Below are 20,837 nucleotides of genomic sequence, written 5' to 3' on the forward strand. Positions count from 1 at the left end.
CATCATCAAAGAGGAATAAAGTCCTGGTGAGGAGAGCAGATGAAACTCCCTGTAGGAAAAGGTTTTCATTCTTTGCCAGTAGCTGAAAACCATTAAATATAAGCAAGTTCCCTGTGTATATCACAGACAGGAATTTGTTATTTTTTCTAGTACAAAATGTTTGCAAGCCAAGCATGGATGTATTCTGTAAGTCTGCCCCTTTTGGACCATGGAGGAAGTAAGATACCCACTGATCTGTTCCATGATGAGTGAGGGGGAAAACGCAGGAAGACCCAGCCTACAGCTAGAAGAAAATCTGGCCAGAGACACTGTGGAACAGGGGCTCAGTGCAACGGGGCTCCTGCTTCAGGCAGATAAGTATCCTGAAGTGAGCAGATTCCAGTATATGGAGATGTGTCAACACTGTTGGCTGCAGCAGAATGAAGGGATGGCTCAGAGAATTAAATAAAATAACCTAAAGACCAGAACCAGAACAACAGTCAATTCAAGGACTCAGTGTTTAATGAAAGTTTTCATTCAAGGAAAAAAAATATTTCTGAGCCATGAAGAAGGCAAAATATGTTTTCAGTCTGCCATGTCTAGGTGATACTAGCCAGTCTATCAGGAGAAAATATTTATTTTTACAGGCAAAGTGCTCTGTTTGTCCTTGGAATCTGTCCCAGAACCCAACAGCTTTCTATGTCTGGATCTCTTCATCATGTGTGTTTATCTGTGAGATACTTAATATGCATGGCCCTGCTTCATTTTTCATGACTGATGTTATAGAGTGCAACCCAAGCACCTTTCAAGTTTATACCTTTTAAGACAGTTATCTTTCAAACTATATTTTAAGTGTGTCTCAAGAAATTGCCCATGAAATTCTGCTTAAAATTATGCTAAGGGAAGGTTCACAGTAGCATTAAACTCTGCCTCCAAACATGTCAGTGCAGTGAGCCCATTAACCTGACTGCAAGCAGGGTTGCAAATTGCAAGACAATATTGTCTGGCATTGCAAAGATGCGACTAACCCTTGAGCAAGATTGTCTCAGGGTGCTGAAAAGTTAGTGGTATTAAAAAAAAAGGCTGTGAGCAAGTTGCTTGGACAGATCTGCTGGCCCACAAACACTATGGTTGCAGCTCTAATTATACAAAAAGCATCACAAACTGCAACTTTTTAAACTCTGAAAAAGACTAACTTCCTTTCTCTTTGCTATTGGCAGTTGCCCTGAGATCCCCAGTTATTTATAAACCATGCTGCTGTGAGAAACCCTATAAATATCCAGAGCGATAAGCATGCCCTCATTATTCTTAGAGTAGACAACTAAGTAAAAATGGAAATCACCCTTGGCCTACTGGAACTTCTGCAGCCACATCCTCTGTCCCCACCCCATCAAGCTAAAAGCAGGATAGCCAGCTCAGGACTTGACCTCACCATCACAGCCAGCTCTTTGATCACACCTCAGTCTCTGCCCCTGATACAGCAACAGCTGGGCATCTGACCACCACACACCGCCAGTGTATCCAAAAGGAGATGCAGGACATTTGATAGACAATGCAGGAAAATGGACAGTGCACAGCATAGAAGATTATATTCTTCAAAGAGCAAAGACTATGGTAGGAACAGCACAAATAGGTCCAAATCTGGCTCTAGCCATGACACAAAACATCTGTAAAAACTCAGTTTTCCACAGGAGTATTTGTTGCCTAGTTCGTCTAGTGTATACTTTGCAATGCTTTCACATCACAAAAAAAAAAAAAAAAAAAAAAAAAAAAAAAAAAAAAAAAAAAGTTACACTTTTCTGGGCTCACTTGTTTTTGACCTCTTCTTGCTGCTGAAGTTTTTTTAAAGGTCTATTTCAAATCTACCTGTGAATGAATAAGAAATCTAACCCTGTTCCAGTACAGAGCTCGCACCATATCTCTCTGAGTGCTCACTGCCAGGCTGCAGCTGCCCTGGGAAATATCATCTCAAAGAGGAAAATGAGGGCAAATTGCTTGATTTTATGTGAGCACCAGCAAGGCCACACCTGGAGTACTGTGTCCAGTTTCACAGCCCTCAGCTCAAGGGGAATGTGGAGAAACTGGAGAAGGTGCAGCAAGGGTCAGTAAAGATGATCAGGGGCCTGAGGTTGTAGGAGATGGGTTTATTTTGTTTGGTGAAGGGAAGGCTGAGGGAGGATGTAATAGGAATGTAAAACTGATTGTAAGGGGGTTGCAAGCACAATAAAACCGAACTCTTCTTGGTCAGGGCAGATGATGGCATAAAAAGTAGCAAAACCATGAAGAAGCAAAAGGCATTTATGCAACTGTGACACATAGTGACTGCCTAAAACATTCAGCCCATGTGTTCCTCTAGTAGAGCATGAACAGACAACTCCAAAAACACCGTGTGCACTGTTGGCTGAGGGACTCAGCAGCTGTAGCAATGTCTGGTATCATAATATTTGTAACTGAAAACTATACAAAATTCAAGCCTGAAACCAGAGAAAAATTAATGTTACATTAACTTATTGAAAGCTGAATTAATACTTTATGGATCTGATTTGGTTTACTCTTCACACTCCATGTCTACTTCTATTATTTATGAGGTCTCTTCCATAAGAGCATTTCAACTCCTTTTGAATTAAAGGAATAACTCAAAGAATTAAACTCAAACATTTCAGAACTGGTGAAACTATTTCTTTCTCTCTATTTTGTTATAAGACTATTTCTAAGTGAACAAAAGAGTTAAGGCATAAAAATCGTGTCTGACAGCTACAATGTCACTTTGTAGCTAGAGGGAACATTCCTGCTGTCACTAAAATACCGCCAATGTAGCCAATTGAACAAAAATGGTTCTGTCTAAACAAACTCAGCACACAATGGTTAGTTCCTAACTTCAGAGGTTCAGCAGACCAACTGTGCTCCAGACAATGCTGAGTTTGTTTAAAGTGTAATACATTTAGTTGTGCATGCTTATATATGAGTTCTTGTAAAGTTGCTTCAGGCTAAATTCATTTCTGCTGCAACACCACTGAAATGAATGTACTTACAACAGAGATTAATTTGGCCCATTATGCACTAAACTTGCAGATCTTTCTTTCTTTAAAAAAAAAAACCTATTCTTTTGCAATTGATCTTATTCACTGCAGTCATTTAAACACAAAGAAAGTCTTATCTGTGTTACCCTGGTGTGGTGGAGTTATACTGGATTTACGTTGTTGCAACTGAGAGAATTCTTTCAGCAGAAAATAAAGACAGCTGCCCAAATTACATGCAGATCACTGCACTTCTCCTATACACCCAAAAAGTCGTAATGCACATTTCAGTGTCATGCATGACTTGCTACAGCAGCTGTAGGCAAAAGGAATTCCTGATACACAAAACTTTGTTAGAAAGCTAGGTCATGGCTTTAGCTATAAGAGATTTCAACATCTAAGCAAATATGTTTAAGCTTGTCCATTATGCATGGACAGCAAGCAGTCCATCCTTTCTCCAACTTATGGCACAGCAATGGAATTATTTTGCCACCTGGATCATCTACAGAGATGGCACTTCAGCATTCTGGGTATGAAAACTGGGTTTGAACTCAAGGATGGAGGAATAAGATTCAAAATAACTAGGTGTCTAAAACAAAACTTTAAATCAAATTACTGAGGCATTTTATATGGTCTCATTTTACACAGGAAACAAGAAATTCTTCCTAGTCTTAAGGAAGTTCTGAACCTGAATTAAGCTCCACAGCTTGAATGAGTGAGGAGCAACCTGTGCTGGCAGGCTGCTCAGAAGGACTGATGCTGCCTACTGCAAGGAGAATGGCATGGAGGCAGCCCAAAGGCAGGCACTTGCAGCTCCACCTACAGCCACAGATATGCTGAAAAGAGGATCCACTCTGGTAAACAATAAAGAGCAGAGATTTTAAAAATACATCCTGAAAGTTAGACACAGAATTCTGATGTAGGCCACAGCAAGAGGCTGGTGCAGACTCCATGCTACAAAATCCCAAAACACTGCAGTCACTAGTATAGCCCCATTCACAGACAAATGTAAATGCAGGCATTATTTTGTAAACTCCTGGTGAAGAATTTTGCTCTCAAAGCATTGGGCTGCACCACTTTAATTGAATACAGAGTTTAAAAGACTACAGGATGTAGAAATTCCAGAGAATCAGCCGTGTGTGTTTCTGGTATCCCAGCCAGGCTGGCTTTGCTACAGGTTTTTCTCCCATAATGAAAACGATTCTTTCCCCTCAGAGATCCATAATCCAAACACAGTGAGTTTGCTTAGGCAAAACCTCCTTAGCTGCTTACTTCTGCATTTTGGGCAGAATTTATATAGCAAACCCCACTACATAAGACACGCAAAGCAAACAGTAGATTCCTCTGTGGGGCAGGATAGTTCAACCATAATTATCCCTTAGCCTCTGTTCAGAAGACCACAACATGCCTTAAAGCCAAAATCTTTAGAAAGTTTAATCTTCTCAGACAGGGGAGTGAGATATATGATAGTTGATAATTGTTTGCTTTTCCTTTTCAATTTGCATTAAATTGAGAATAGAATCTATATTCTCACATGGAAAGTAAAGGTTTTATTTCACTTTACTCCATAAATTCACTGTCTTTGGTGGATCCTGTGCAAACACAAGAAAAATGTATCCCAATGAAAAATGTATTGTCTTTTTGAGAGTCTGAACTTGTGAAGCCCTTTCTATTAAAAAAAAAATCCCTAGAAACCATAGGAAGTCTTTAAAAAGCCATGTATCATGCTACTTAGAAATGCAAAGGTGTGGATATTTTAATATATTTTATCATACTTTCATGGGACAAATAAGTAAGAACGGTGAAGAACTGCAAGTATTTGATTTTTTGGGTTTTTTTCTCCTCAGGAGGCAACCTCTAAAATTACAGAGATCTGGCTGAAAAAAAGTTAGAGATGGCTACATCAGTGAGCCTGGGCAGTTCTTTGTGACCTTGGTGTCAGTCTGCTCATTGCCACTGTCCATGGCACCAGGAACCTCAACTACATCTGTAGCCACTGTCGTAACTACTAAGGACCACCCTTAAAAACAAGGTATGGCAAAAGCTCACACATTGAACACCATTCTCTAGGGATTAAACATAGTTCTGACAGGCACTGTACTACTTCTAGTGACTCAAAGATACACAGACCACATACTGCACAAAAAAGAAAAGGCGGTGACTACCCACAAAGGACAGCATTTTGTTGCTATGTACCACTAATCTCTCTTTAAAAAAGGAAAAAAAAACCTTGCTCAAGGAAGAACAGCTGGTGCAATCCAACTGTCCTACTAATGCATCAACAGTAATTAATGATACCTGTAATTCTGGCAGAATATTATATACCTCTACCTGCTAAAATGTGTACTTCCTCAAACAACCTGTTTTCCTGGACTACGACAGTCTAAGAAAAACAGTCTTCCTAGATCATCTTTATGAGAAAGCCCTCTTCAGTTTTGTGGGTTTGGATAAGCATCTGCTTATTCTATTGTCTGCTGAAAATAGACACAGACTTCATGCACATCCGGTTGCCAAAAGTGATCAAAATGTCAGAGCTATTAAGATCTCGCTATCTGACATCTGTTTCCTTGAGAAGCAACACATATTGCCTTCATTCCTATTCCAGCTACAGTGTGGGGAAACACTGATGATGTTAGTTAAAGCCCACTCTTAGTGCAGTCACAGTGAAAATGCTTGCTAAATCCCAGCTGATTGTTCCTGTGCCAAATCCCTGGGAACAGCAGCAGCAGTACAGCGGTGTGTGGAATGCTCCTCATTTGGCTTTCAGCACAACTGTTCAGACATGTACTGGAGCAGGTTAGAGAGTTCCCCCCAGCATATCTTTTTTCATTACTATCAGAATCTTCAGGGTGCCCTGACACAGCTGTGGATGAGGAGAGCACACCTTTCATGCTTTCTCCAGAAGCTCACATGAATCTACCTTGCTCAGTGTGGCAGCAAAAGGTACCCACACCATCACAAAGGCCTTAACAGAAACCAACATTTGTATCTTCTACTCCAGCCAGAAATTCTTTAGAGACAGTGGATGCAATGTGGCTTTGTCCCAAGGGAGGGAGGGTCCATGACCAAGCGGTCATGGACTGCTGACGCACTCAGCTCCCTTGGGAGTACTCTGTCTGTTCTTCAAGTGACAAAATTGTGGAATATGCATCTAAATAGAAAGCTTGCCAGATATATTTGTAGCAAAAAGTGCTCTTGGTCAGAGGCAACAGAGTTATCAGCTAGTGTTACCATACCACTTAATGCCCTTCCTTAGCTTATTACTGCCAAGCAAAATCTTAGTACTACCCGTATTATACACCTGACAGCCTGCTTTACCACTGTCAGTCATCAGAGATAGTGAACAGTCTGGTTTACCATATGGATACAATCAGCTAAAGCAGAGGCAGCACTGCCTGAGCACAAGGAAGCACCACAAAAATATGCTTGACTGTACTCCCATGAGAGAGAAGTGCTCAGTACTGCAGGGCAGAAACTATCTTGACCTGCCAGGTCCATGTAATAATAATGAAATGTGCTGCAAATAAAATAATGTTTTACAAAGCCTTTATACTTAACAGTTTTGGAAGACACACTTAGTCTTGCCTACATTGCTGCTTTCCACAAGTAAAACTTCTCAGAAATCTGGCCCTGGCCTCTTCACAGGACTAGACAATGTTTAGACTGACTTGCCTTTAGTACATTGTACATTTTCAGTGCAGAATTGAATTACACTTCTGTGTGCTAAACTGTGAACATTCCTATAAGGGGCAAATCAGCAAATTTCAAATGCAGTGGACACCCCACATTATCCCCAGCAAGGACACACTTTTTCTGCACTAAAACCCTTCATGCATTTATAGGTAACAGTCTCATGGCACAGCAGCTAGATGGTTAAATCAATGTTAGTGTCAGCACTGGGGGGAAAGGTGGGAGGCACTGCCAATGCCACACTGCATGAGATGAACAGTGACTCCTGTGTCAAGGCAGGAGCCAAGAGTGAAACCTAGATTTGGTGGAAGGCAGAAGCAGACCTCCCACTGATGTCAAGATAGTCAGCATTTCACCTTTGCACATGCTCAAGTGGGTCTTGTTCCCACTTGTCTTCTGGACTGTGAACTTCCTTTGAAGCCACTGGCGGTTCTGCATGGAGACGGGTTTCAGCATCCAATTTTCCAAGAGATGCAGTTCAGTGAGCACTTTACATGATGAAGGGAAGGAGCAGTGTAAGTGAATAAAGGGAGGGAGCTAACTCTTCTGTCACATTAGTATTTTAAAAGATCATCTACACAACCATGAAAATTTAATCTAGAAGAGACAATGCTGTGGTACAAAAAGTTTATTTAGTCACAATTTTGTAAACATATGAGGTAAATTAACGTTTACATCAACTTGCTTCTTACAGAATTTAATATACAAGGCACTTTCTGAAGACAGTACTGTTTGCTGATTTTATTGTTACTACAAGTTCCTGACTGCTCAGAAAACTTGCTATGTTTTTTGTCAGATTCTGTCATGCAAAAGACAAGCATCCAGAAAGCAACAAGAAAGTTCTGCATAAGCTTTCTTATGCTTTAGAATCCTTTATCTGTGAGAAACAGTGGCAATGCAAATAGCAATGTACTTTCCACCTTAAAATATGCTCACACATCTTGCATAACTCTTCAAGAACTGAAAACTCTAGAATTAGATTGGCATCTTACAGCAAACTTAAAATGTAAATCTACAATTTCTTTAATACATCCGTGTTTTTAGTTTATGCAAATAGTGCCATTGCCTTTAATGGTCTTATTTGCGAAAGTTAAAATAATTTGCATGAAATTGTATTTGCAGGCCCAGAACTATATTTTTGCCTAGAAAAAAACCATTTCATTTATTTTTTGTAAAATCTTCTACACTGTAACAGTGCAGTGTTTAGTCACAAGTACTTTGTCTGAAATTTTAAAGCAGGCTGTAAATTTAGCTTGTAAAGGACATATGTCGCAGCTGATTTTTGACATTGAAGCTCTAAACACACAGGAAGGCATATGAACAACAGTGGATCTTAGTTTATTTGGCAATAATTGAATTCATGATGAAAAATGTATTTTCCATGGTGTGCTCCCTATATACCCAATGCCCATATTTTAATTACACAGAGAAAGCTGATACTATGAATCAGTGATCAGGTTAAATTTAATGGTACTGCCTTATGTCTGAAGAGTTCCTGTGTTATAGTAAGACATTTCTCTCATGTTTAACACATTGGCAGAGTCATTCTTTTACTTCTTACAAATGTAAACTTAGAAAGCAGTTTATTTCATCCAAATGTGCAATCTGAAATCAAAAACTGAATGTAAACTTCAGAAAATCAAAATTAAAAGAGCACACTTTTCAGAAGAAGAATCAAAGTAAAACATTTGGAATTAAAAAAAAAAACAACCCAGCCTGTTAAAATCCATGGTGTTAGTATCTGTATAAAACAAAAAGACCTGGGGGCTCAACACTCTGCTCCTGCAGACTGCTGTCACCCACATGAACTCAGTGGAATACAAGAGTTTGGAGCAGCTGAGGAGGTGGTCTCATGACTAACCAAAAAAGGACCTAAATAGTGATCTGATATTTAAAGCTTGCTTTTATTATTTTACTGATCCTACACTTATGTATTCATACCATAAAATAATCTTAAGAGCTGCATAATGTCAGACATTTAATTAGCTCTAAGTGCCTTGTTGAACAACAAATATACTGCAAAAACAGTAGTACATCATACACCTGGTAACTTGTTCAAAGAGTATCTTTTTTTCAGTTTTCTTTTCCATAGTTTACCTCAGCATATTTTTTAACTTCAAGTAAGAGAGAGAACAAGTTTTCCCAAAATTATTCTACTCAAAGAGCAAAAGTTAGTGGGGTTTTTTTTCAGTCTGCTTAATATCAGGCATGATTCTGTTCTGACTTCTGCTTTTGTGATAACTTACCTACAGGTTTCATCTTAGCTGTGCACTTGAGGTCTTTCAGAATTGTGATTTGAATAGCCACATGACCAGGCTACATCAGGGTATCACTTGTTATCACTTCCCATGAAACTTTGTAATTAATTGACATGAAAGAGTCGACGACTTAGAAATTAGCAGATAATTTTTGCCAATAGACTCTATTCTGCAAGTCAGTGGGTGTTTGTACATATTTTCTAGAACTGCAGAGTTCTGCACAGAATTTGACACTTGACTCACAGGATGTTGAATGCAGTGATCGTTCATGAGTGAAGATTAAAGTCCTCAAAATTGGCCACACCAGTAAGATTGTTCTTTCAACAAATCTGAATCCAGATGTGATGCATCAGCTACAAGTAGTTGTAAGCACTAAGGAGTTCTGCCAAAACAGTTACCTGGGCTTAAATGAAGAAACAGTTACTGGACTCCAAGTGAAACTGCAGGCAATGAAGAGGCTTGACGCTGCATAGTTACGTGATGGAACTTAAGCTGATCTTAAAAGCGCAACCTGTGAGTTGTAGCTTTGCTTTCTCAGACCAGGACTGCCTGGATGCAGAGGCTGCTCCCTCAGACTTCTCTTAGGGGTTGCAATAGAGTTACATTTCTCCCCCCGAGCTTCACCTAACAGGAAAAATCATCTTTTAGAGCTTTCCAGTAGTTACTCTGGCTGAAAATACCATATATTCCACAAAAGCATCTGAACTTTCTGCAGGTCTAACCACACACATTAACTTGAAAAGGTCAGCCTAGGTCTCAATTGACCCTAAGTTAAATCTATCTCTCTTACTATTTTTTATATACAATACGGATGCAATCCTGCAGGACACACTCTGTGAGGGTAGTACTACAGTAAGGGCTGCAAGATGCAGAGCCCCATCAAACAACATCAGTTTTGCTCTCAGGAAGTGATATATAAAAGCACATATTCTAGGTGGTCTGGCTTATATAAATACACTCCAGAAAGACTTTGACTTCATTCTTCAGAAGCATAGAACAAAGGAAAATATAGCCCACAAACTCCAATGTACTAAAACACAGAGATGCATATATTGCATTATTTCAGCAATGTAGTTAACTGGCATTTATCAAAACTTACAAAACTGCTACTATAGATGCTAGTAAATCTAAAAATTTTGAATCTTAATCTCTGCCTTTGTTTACATCTAGGCAACTTCATCAACTTTAGTCTATGTTTAGCATAGACTAAATAGAAAGCATAGATTCAATAGAAAGCAGAATTTGGCTTTTAGTTTTCCTGCAGAAAGGGTTTTTATGGCTTATAACAAAATCCGTGACAGCATGCCTGAAGCTGAATACTTAATAATAAATATCTTTATTTTACTATTACACATCGACTTTTAATGCAGTGGCTGCCCTTAAGATCCATGGTAGCAGAAGGACTTCTCCTTCTGGTTCAACACAAGCAGGACAAGGAAGTCATGAGACAGCATGCCCAAAGGTTGCAGAACAGTGCTTCTGATCATAAGAAGCTCACTGTGGCTACTCAGAAAGCAGCAAAAATGTTTAATCTTGAGTGGTGGGAATATATTTTGACTGTTGAATAAAATAAGCACACTCAGGAAAACATTTAACAGCAGAAATAACTGGTAATGTTAACTACTTGCTACAGGTTGACCCTGCTTTGCCTGAGTAAGGATTGCACTGCCAGGCCAAACACTTTGAAGATGCAAAGGGTTATTCCAGTGTGTTTGATTGCTCTTTTCCAGTTACAGTACGTTCGATTTATAGCAGCAACAGGACTGACTCCAAGCTTTAGTTCCTTTGGATTTTGCTTAGAACGGAAGCTGGGCTTAATTCTGTATTTCTTTTGTACTGAAACTCTCCTGAGCCTATTCAGGCATGCAGAATTCTAACATCTTGTTTAGGAGGGAATAAAGGACAGAGCCTGTTGAAAGGAAAGATGCACCTTAGGAAAAAAAAAAATAGTACTTTCCTTCACCCATTTTTAAGGGACACACACATTTTTCAAAAGCAGGATTTCAATGTCTTTTCTAAGGCCCAAAATCTAAATTTCTTCTGGCTCCCAAAACTTCACGTGAATGTTAGTCTTGTTTGAATAAGGCCTGCAAGATCCATTCCCAAATCTTGCTCCTTGTTAAATTGAGTGGAAATTCTGAAAGTGACTTCAGCTGGATCAGGATAGACCCTTCAGCCACCACATTGCCCAGATATTTTAGCCACCTTTTCTGCAATACAATATTATCTAAGTCTGTTTTCACTGTTATCACTAAGTCTGTTTACTCTTCACGTAAAGACACTACAGAGTGATGTTAAAGGGTACACAACAGGAAATAATGTTGCTTTGGGAACTTCACCATTAGTAAGTTTCTTTCCTCTTACATTTTCTTGTCAGATCAAAGATCAAACTAAAATTATTAAGTACACAGTCAAGTAAATTTAAACCTACAGATTATTCTCAAAATGTTCAAAAAAAATAAGCACTCAAGTTTACTTCTAAAAAGCAGTTTTCCAACAAACTTATGCAGATATCTAATAGGCTAAAATGCAGAGCTGTACTGTATCCTAATTGTTTGTCCATGGGCAATGTACGGAGCCACAGGGTATTGAAATCATAATCCTTGCTTTCTGAAGAGAAATTGTTCTGTGTAATAATTTCCAAGGTGTGGTTTGAATTCCTGTCCTCCTGTAAGCAATTTGAGAAGTCAGCTAAAATTATAGTCAAACATGCTCAAACATATTTGCAGGCTTATAAACATGGTGTGATCATGGTTGGCAAACACTGGATAGAAGGTCAAACTGAACACTTCCTAAGAGGTCAAGAGTAAAAAAAAAATTATGGAAAGAAGAACCTCAAAAATCTATTCCAGGGGTTCCCTAAACTTTGCCTGGCCGAGGACCGCATTGGTGACTTGCCATGAACACAAAAGCTTGAGTAAGTCACATTATATGGAAGAAACTGAGTTACCTTTAATATGGCAAGTTGGTCCATAGACACAAGAGGTGCCAAGAGGCAATATACCACCCTGATGTTTGCCATAGGGCTATGTAAGAAGAAGATGTATGTAGGAAGAAACTAAGTCATTGCATCTGCTCATGTAGAGCTTCTGGGAAAGAGCTGAAGTGAAGGCAAGGGCAAGAGGGAGATGACAGCCAGGTGCACGGGCACCAGGGATATTAACGTTTTTCTCAAATGAAAGTCAGCCTCGGGGCACACGACCAGCTACCATCACCACCTGTTATCTGTGCAGGCCTCCCCTACGGCTGCCCTTGAGGGATCTGCTGTGAACATGAAGAAAAGTGGGACTGGTCCCCGGGCCCACGGGCTGTGCTTCGGTCACCCCTGACCTATTAGAAAACGTTGATAATTTTCCCCACTACAACTCACAGAGTGCAAAAACAGCAAGCATCTAAGTTTGAAGCCCAGGCCTTCTCACCCACGCCAGGCCTGGCCTCCCCAGGCAGCTCCCCTGCCCACTCTGCCTTCCAGCACCTGCTCCCCCGAGCAGGGGCGACCGCCTTACACGGCCAGGTCGTCTGACCGGGCTCTGCAGCTGCTCGACTTACTGGCCCTGCTCAGGCGCCGCGTGTCTACGAGCAGCGGTGGCTCGTGCATCTCCACCGTGGTGCAGGCAGCCGAGACGGGCCGCGCCCCCGACAGCTCCACCTCGCCCTCCACATCCCACTTGCTGCCGCTCGCCCCGCTCAGGCTGGTGCTGCTGCCGCTGTTGGCTGCGGCAATGGGCAGCACAGCTGGGGGTGGGAGTAGCTGCTCCAGTGGCTCTTCCTGCTCAGGAAGGGGATGCCGGATGCTGCTGGGGGTAGAGGAGCCTGCTGAGCTGGAGGAAACCTTGCCCTGGTGCTCAGCTGCCATGTTGACCCAGTTCTGCTCGGATGTCAGGGCACGGCTGCTGCTGTTGAAGTAGTTGATGGCAGCTGGCGTGGGTGTGGGGATGGGGGTTGGGATGGTGACGGGAGTGGAGATGGGTGTGGGAGTCACAGCACGGTGCCTATCCTCAGGAACCTGTGGAGCAGCAGGGTAGCTTGCCATGGACGTCGTGTTGGAGGGGGGCCGTGGTCTTGGAGCAGCTGTAGCATAGTAAGATGCCATGGTCACTGGAGCCAGCAGCGGTGTGACAGCACGGGTGTCAGGCAGAACAGGGGGTGGTGTGGCAGTCGTGACCACCACAGGTGGTGCTGGCGGCGGCAGGGAAACAGGTTTGGACTCCCCTGTTACCATAACTGGTGTCATTGTTGCAACAGGCATCTCTAGGATGTACTGACTCGTCATGCCCTGCTTAAGCTTCTTCCACCCCAAGTGATATATCTCAAGCATGTTCAGCAGCAGGGAGACTGAGGCCACCACCAACATGAAGATGATGAAGATTGTCTTCTCAGTGGGCCTCGAGATGAAGCAGTCCACAGTGTGTGGACAAGGTGAGCGGCTGCACTGGTAGACTGGCTTTAGCTCAAAGCCATATAGGAAGTACTGGCCCACAATGAAGCCCACCTCGAACAGTGTCTTGAATATGATATTGAAGACATAGGTACGGAGCAAGGCACCCCCCATACGAATTCTACCATGTTCATCACGGACTGGGAGCTTCTCCTTCCCCCTTTTGACAATAGATTGATCTTTGACGTTATTGCTGCCTCCTCCACCACCGCTGCCAGATGCTGCTGCTACTGGGTAGTTGCCATCTTTGCTGCTTCCCTTCTTTTTCAGCTCCTCTTTCTCTTTCCTCTTCTCCTCCATGCGTACAATGTGCAGGACATGGCCCAGGTAGATGAGGGTTGGAGTGGAGACAAAAATGATCTGCAGCACCCAGAAGCGAATGTGAGAAATGGGGAAGGCTTTGTCATAGCAAACATTTTCGCAACCAGGTTGCTGCGTGTTGCATGTAAAGTCCGACTGCTCGTCTCCCCAGACCTCCTCAGCAGCAGCCCCCAGCACCAGGATCCTGAAGATAAACAGTACCGTCAGCCAAACCTTGCCAATAACTGTGGAGTGCTCCTGCGCATTCTCTAACAGTCGCCCCAGAAAGCTCCAGTCACCCATTGTTTCAGATTTCTAACCTACAACAAGAACATCAGAGCAATTAGAGCAATGTTAAAACATCTTGTAATTGCACAGTGCTGGGGCAGAACAGATTGATCCTCAACAAATGATATTTCTTATCTTGCTTTTGCAGAATACTGCACACACACATTAAGAACTAGATAACCCTAGAACCACACAACCATGGGCTTTGGTGAGCACAGAAGGGAGATGTTTAAAATGCTCTCACAGAGCCCATACAGGTTTAAGTGCCTATAGAGAACTGGCAAAAGGATTTGTAAGGATTTGTAAGTTAGAATTTCTACAAGATTTAAATATTTAAAACATTGTTTCTGTTTCCTCTGTCTGAGACGGCTCTATCTGCTCCTGCCTTTATTTAGAAAATAACAGGTAGAAATCAAATTGATTAAACAGAATAATGCTACTATTAATGCAACGGCACTGGCATCCAGAGTGTGATGCAAAGTCTGCCTAACTCTAATAATTTTATTGTTATCAGAACTTACTTACTCCAGCAATCAGGAAGTTAGTAATAGGTCTCTGCTATTTTCAAACTGTACAAACACAGAAAAATAATTACTCAAAACCTATGGAATTTACAGTTGAATTTTGGAATTTGTACAACTCAACAATCATGTTCTCAAAGCCTAAGCATGTTTGAAATTGTTTATTTCTTAAAATCCCAGTCATTTTAATAACTTGAGATATTGGGAAGAATGAGAAATTCTGCAAGGAATTGTGAAAAGGTTTCTGTGCTATTTCCCCTACTGGCCTGGCATTTGATGTTACTGACTCATACCTACAACAACACCATTAAAACAAAACAAAACAACCAAAACAACAAACTGAAGGTCACTTCAACTATAATACAGAGATTTTCCTGGAAAATAACAGAATTACATCCTATGACCTTATTTCTGTGACGAACAACTGGCATATATTCTCAGCAGTTTCCACCAATTCATGCATGATGGGCTTCCCAAGTCCAATTCTAGGCAGAGACAAAATTGCTGATTTGAAAAGGCTTAAAGTGCAAGATTTTTTTTTTAATATCAGATTCCTCACAAGCTTCCTCCAATTGAGAAACAAGAGAAATCTCCTAGTATCCCTTCTCTTATCCTTGGCCTGTTCCTAACTGGATTATATGCAAGAATACTGGAATATATGTTAGTACAATTAATTCCCCTAATAAACTCACTTCTACATTTTATATGTCAACCTTCAATGAAAGACAAAATAAAAAAATTTGCTTTCAGCTAACTTCAGTACCTTCAGATATACTTGTATCATAATTGTAATTCAGATTTAACAATTTGCATACAAAAAAAACACTATCAGAAAAGTAATTATCTTCTTGTTTTAAAATATTAGCATATTATATATATATAACTGAATTACATCTTACTATGCTTATACTTCTTCTGCAAAAACCTGAGTGTCTTACAATTCCCCAGAAAATAAAAAGGTGTTCATCACTACAGCTAGGAATTTACCACTGAAGAAGTGTACTATTCTCATCATTATATGACTGCAATTTCCAGCAATTATGTCACTGTTTTTCCAAAAGAAGTATTTCCAAAGACTATCCTGAACTTCTTTCAGGCTTTTAGTTAAGGCAATGAAAGAAATTAAATTTATTTAAGGTACTTTTTTATGACTTGATTTTCCTGTAAGAAAATGAAATATCTATAACTGCAGAGCAGTATGCTTTCACACAAAAAGCAACAACACATCCATTAGTATTTTGCAGGCCTATAAATCCTGGTATACCAATTCATTTTTTATCACACAAAGTTCACCCCCTAAAAATACATCTTTGATATTCTTCAAAAATGCATTCCCTTTAATATAAGTGAATTCTTTTTCCAACATAACATGATAAACTACAAATGATGATACTAACAACAAAATACTGATTTTATGTACGTATGTTCCCTGTCCTGAAACTTTTTTTTTTTAAATATATTCAGATTCTTTTTGAAGAATGTGTTTTTTCTCTTAAAACAGTAGGCCAAAGCTGAATAAATTTTGTTATAGTATTTTTATATTTTAATTTAATATGTTTACTTTAAAATTTAACCATCTGTCTTAATTTTATAAAGTTTAAAATATTTTGGCTGGTTAAACAATTTTAATATTGACAAATCATAATTTTTAAGGCAATAATGAATTAATTTTATACTTTTTTTAAACTCAAAATCATTTGAAGATATACCCAGTTTAGTTCCAGCTTTGAACTGAACTAAATTGTTGTTCGGGGATGTTCTCATTATGAGTGGGAAAAATGTAGGAAAAGCAAAATAAGTAAGGTGATATTTGATGGATTAAAGAAGTTTAGCATAAATCCAAGTTCAATATTTCCTTTCCCTGCTATACTTTACATTAATCTGTGCCTCTCAGTTCAATACTTTCTGCCTTACTCTTTATTTTCCATCCAGATAAGACAAAATAGGCAGCTCAGGTAATGAGCAGGCAATGGTGTCTACAAAGAAAACAGGGCATTTTGTGCTTTTCTGAGGATTTATCTAGTGATTAACAGAAGAACATTAACAATTTTTAGAACTGAAAGATGACAAATAATAAATCCATCTAATTTAATCATTCTCCAATCACTAATACTACTCAAGATTTTTTTTTTTTTTACTACAGGTCAGCAATGCCCAGGCTGAGTTAATTCAGGACACCAAAGACATGACACAATGCATTTCTGAGAAGACACACATAAAAAAGCTATTTCAGTGCTTACATTAGCTAATACATTAGTGTATTAGAGTGTGCAAATTCATCCTGCACACCAAGAGAAAGTGTTTAAGCCATGAGCAGATACTTCCAGCATCTCCACTGCACAGAGGTGAAAAATCTCAGTGTACATCGTAATATGAAACGCAGCAACTGTTGCCTTCACCAAAAATGTGTCTTGTCCAGTGTACATAAATACTGGAAGGATGTTTTTTCCAAGGGCAATGCAAAGGTACATATCTCCACTGGCTGGAGAGTTCCCAGAAATCCAGGTCCTGTGTCTTTTTTCACTGTCAATACATTCTTCAGTAAGCAATTCTTAAGGCCAATGTAACTCATCCAAAAATCACACCAACAACTGCAAAGGGGTGCCTTGATACAAATCATTATTAAATCACACTAAATGAAAACAGAAAGTTCACAAAGCTCAGAGAATATTTGATTTTTCCCTATTGAGTTCGAGAATACATATGTCTAAATTTAAATGGCCACAACTCGATATTTTAGCTGAGGATATCCCAAGCTTATTTTTGTAGTATTACATAAAATTCAACTGTATTGTATTACTTTCAGTACTACAGAGACGGGCAACTCTTAAGACCTAATCTTCAATATGGATTGTGAAAGGAGACATTTTTTCTTTTTGTGCTTGGAAAAAATGCAGATTAAGAAATGAAACATCTTTATCTGCATTTCATTATGTCCATGAATACCCACAAGGGAATGACAGAGAATCTGTCTCAGAAAACAATCTAATCCAACAGTATGAAAAGCAAGGACTTCATGAACCTTTGTATCCTTTAATAAGAACTGTGAGTCTTGTATTTGGTGTCTTTTGCTGTATTGTATTCTTGTATTAGAAAATCATTTCTTTGAGACCACACTGAAAAGTGGGCATTCATAAAAATTGGCATGGCATTTAAGAATCAATGTTGTGCTATTAATTACTAGTTTAGTACATGCACAAACACATTTTGCATGTAACAAAGAAAACTAGCAAGCGAGAATAAATTTTAGAAGCTGCAATGTCATATCTATCCGTCTGCAAGAGAAGAATAATTATGTGACATCGACAAACTTTCCAGTTATTTTTATTTCGGATGATGTCACTGAAGAGGTTCATCACTAGGTGCACTAGGTGCAAAATTTGACATTTTATTATTTACAAATTTACTCAAACATGTACGTGCTTATGTATTTGTATACACATATGAATACAAGTAAGCACATGGCTATACTACATACATTACCAGATTATGACACTTGATGAATTTATGATTTCATTACACTGGTACATCAAAAAAATGTCCCACAACAAATATTTAGAAACTTAACAGATATTCTTGCCTGAATATAATTTCTTAAATTCAGCCCACATTTCCTTTAATTTCTTATGACAGTCTAAAAACTTGGGATTGTGATTTTTCCTTCAAAATTATATCTATTTTATAAAGCAGTAGGCAAAAAAAAAAAAAAAAAAAAAAAAAAAAAAAAAAAAAAAGCTGCTAAAACAACTTGTAATATTTACTTTGTTTTTTTTACCAAACAATCAGGAATCTCCACCACTGCCAGGTTCATAACTCTGCTAACTTAAATCAGACAAAAGCAGTCATCCTGCAGAAAGTCTGCAGCGCAACCGTGTAATTCCAGACAAACTGGCATATGTGCAGGCACAGAATGAGCTACTATAATTTCCAGAGAAACTTAATAGTATTTGGCCATGTACATACATATGAAACACAATGGTGAGTGTTTCATAAATCACAACAGAGGTTTCACAGTTCATTTTATAAACTTGTTTAAACGAGGATTTGAAAAATATCTTTCTTCATGCTCCCAGTGTCATACTTTCAGACACATCTATCACCAATCTCACTGTATTTTAACCAGTTGTTAAAAATTAATTCCTTAACTGATCTTGCTATTACCTTGAACTTACTTTACTGCTATGGAGCCTCCTCCTTAAATCCCAGGCAAAACTTCTTTTGACTTCTTCTTGACTCCACTTGACCTCTGAGTGAAAGTTTGGCCTGAGTAAAGGAAAGGCGTGAGGAGTGCAGGGCTGAGCCCAGGAGGAGAGCTACACCCCACCTGTTAAACTGCCCTCTTCCCTGCTGGAGCCCCTATCCTGGTTCATTAGCTGTGGGAGAAAAACAGGAACAAAAAGCAACCCCTTTTCTCATCCAGAATACTCAAATGCCATCTTAGAGCTCTAAGGAAGGAAAAGACAGTGACTTACCAGTAAAGCTGAAAGGTGTGAAGGATGTGGAGCTAGCGGGGGACAGCGGAACAGCCGTGGAGCATGAGGGCGACGGTCCTACATCCCGAGTGAGTGAAGCAAGAATGAGACAGAGCTGTCAGGTGCCCACATACCATCAGCCACACAGATCTAAAAACTGCACCGTGAGGAGTGTCCCGCCCCCCGCCCCAGATATACAAAGGAAAGATGAGCCTTTCCAGCATTCAAAGACTCAAGACCCCTTTTTCACTGCAAAGAAGGGACTCCAACATTTGAGTATCTGTCTGAGAGGACTTGAGGCAAGTTAAAGTAACTGCAAGGGACACCCTGTTCAAACTCCTCAAAGTACACTTTTGTACTGTGGAAACAATTTAATTTTTTTCTAGTTTAATTCTAAAATGTTCCAGCAGGATTCTCTCATTTCCCTTTAAAGCAAAGAGGTAAATACCTCTAGTATCTCTGACTACTCAGTTCAATTAATTCTTTGTATCTGTGTCAGTGTTTTAAAGACCTAACACACTAAGGATTTCTAATAACATGCTAGGCTTATATGATTTCTTCAGTGAGTCAGCAATGAACGCAAAATTTTTTTTGCCTATAGGAAAAAAAAGACACAAATGAAACAACTTTTTTGCTTACAACAGTGGCAAATTTTTACTTCATCAAACTTCATAGCTTCCTAAGAATATTTATTCATCTCAATACTTTGCATCGCTTGTGAGTCCTACGTGAACAAGCGAGTAACTGGCATGTTTTGGTAACTCTCGGACCAAAGCTGTGGACAGAGGTAACAGTGTGGTCAATGCAGAGAGGCCACTCGGCCGTTTTCCCCATTATCAGTAAAAAGTGTTTGTATGGGTCAGATAACTCAGAGCTCACCTCAAGGAACCCCGGAACCATCTCGGGTTATGCTCGTGAACTCCATCATTCTGTGCAGCACTACTTAAGACGCTGAAAGAAATGTTTGCTATGCTTTATATTTGAGACTTTTTGGTTATGCTTTATATTTAAGACTTAGCTTTACTCCAAGTGCAAAACTGGCTTGAAATGCACATCAGTGTTCACATGTTAGTGGCAACTTTCAAGGAAGATATTACACGTCCCTACACAACCATCCTGGATATTAACACTTGTTGTTTTGTCCTCCACTGCATCTTCTGAGGTACTTGGTGAGGTTTGGACACTTCTCCCCGCCACACCAGGCTCAGTTACCGTCCCATCTGCGAGCGCCGCTGGCCGCAGACGGTTCCCTCGGTGCGGCAGGAACAGAGGGACACTCGCGCCAGGGTCCCTTAGGAAGGTATTCAGAGCTCAGTAGGACGAGCAGGCTCGGCCCCGCCCTGCCCTTCCCTGGCGCCCATCCCACGGCCGGGGGACACGGCGAGCGGGCAGAGGCCCCGGGCAGGCTCCCGCCCCCAGCGTGCCCGCGGCCGCGTCGCTGCCCGGAGGCGAGCGGCGCAGCCCAGGGGCGCTCTACTTACGCTTGGCGGGAGGAAGGCTTTGTAAAGCAGCAAAGGCGCGACTCGTTCGGACGAGTCCGGGCGGAGATGGAGCATAGGTCGTTTAAGCGGGGGAAAGAAGCGCCCCCAAACTCGGCTGGGCTGTGGCAGAAGCGGCGAGGCGGGGCGGGCGGCGCCGGGAGCCCGTGCCCAGCGCCGTGCCCGCTGCTGCCCGCGCTCCCCGCCCGGCGCCGGCACCTCTGGCGGCCGCCCCGCAGCCACCGGGCTCCCGGCCCTCCCTCAGCCCTCCCCTCCCCGCCTCCCGCCGCGGCTTCACACGGGACGGGCCGGCAGCCCCTCTCCTCACCCGGGAGGCTCCAAGCAGATTGTCTCCCTGGATTTTAAAATATTTGTTACTGTGTAGATGACCCATCC

The 20,837-nt window shown here is 40.7% G+C and overlaps 1 protein-coding gene across 4 annotated transcripts; it reads right to left on the reverse strand.

Annotated features, from left to right (window-relative positions):
• Window positions 1–12,073: 12,073 nt before the first annotated feature.
• Window positions 12,074–20,837, reverse strand: GJA3 (gap junction protein alpha 3). Of its 4 annotated transcripts, none has more exons than XM_053971409.1 (5): window positions 20,770–20,837; window positions 19,843–19,914; window positions 18,964–19,041; window positions 18,653–18,754; window positions 12,074–14,002 (listed from the first exon to the last, which is right to left on the reverse strand). In XM_053971409.1, the coding sequence occupies exon 5, from the start codon at window positions 13,983–13,985 to the stop codon at window positions 12,447–12,449; it is 1,539 nt and encodes a 512-aa protein (XP_053827384.1). In that variant the 5' UTR covers window positions 13,986–14,002; window positions 18,653–18,754; window positions 18,964–19,041; window positions 19,843–19,914; window positions 20,770–20,837; the 3' UTR covers window positions 12,074–12,446. The 4 variants fall into 4 exon arrangements, with proteins under 4 accessions (XP_053827384.1, XP_053827385.1, XP_053827382.1 ...); XM_053971410.1 differs by lacking the exon at window positions 20,770–20,837 and adding an exon at window positions 20,445–20,483; XM_053971407.1 differs by lacking the exon at window positions 20,770–20,837 and having other exon boundaries at window positions 19,843–20,157.

The sequence above is a fragment of the Vidua macroura genome, chromosome 2 (genome assembly GCF_024509145.1).
Source record: "Vidua macroura isolate BioBank_ID:100142 chromosome 2, ASM2450914v1, whole genome shotgun sequence".
Classification (NCBI taxonomy): domain Eukaryota; kingdom Metazoa; phylum Chordata; class Aves; order Passeriformes; family Viduidae; genus Vidua; species Vidua macroura.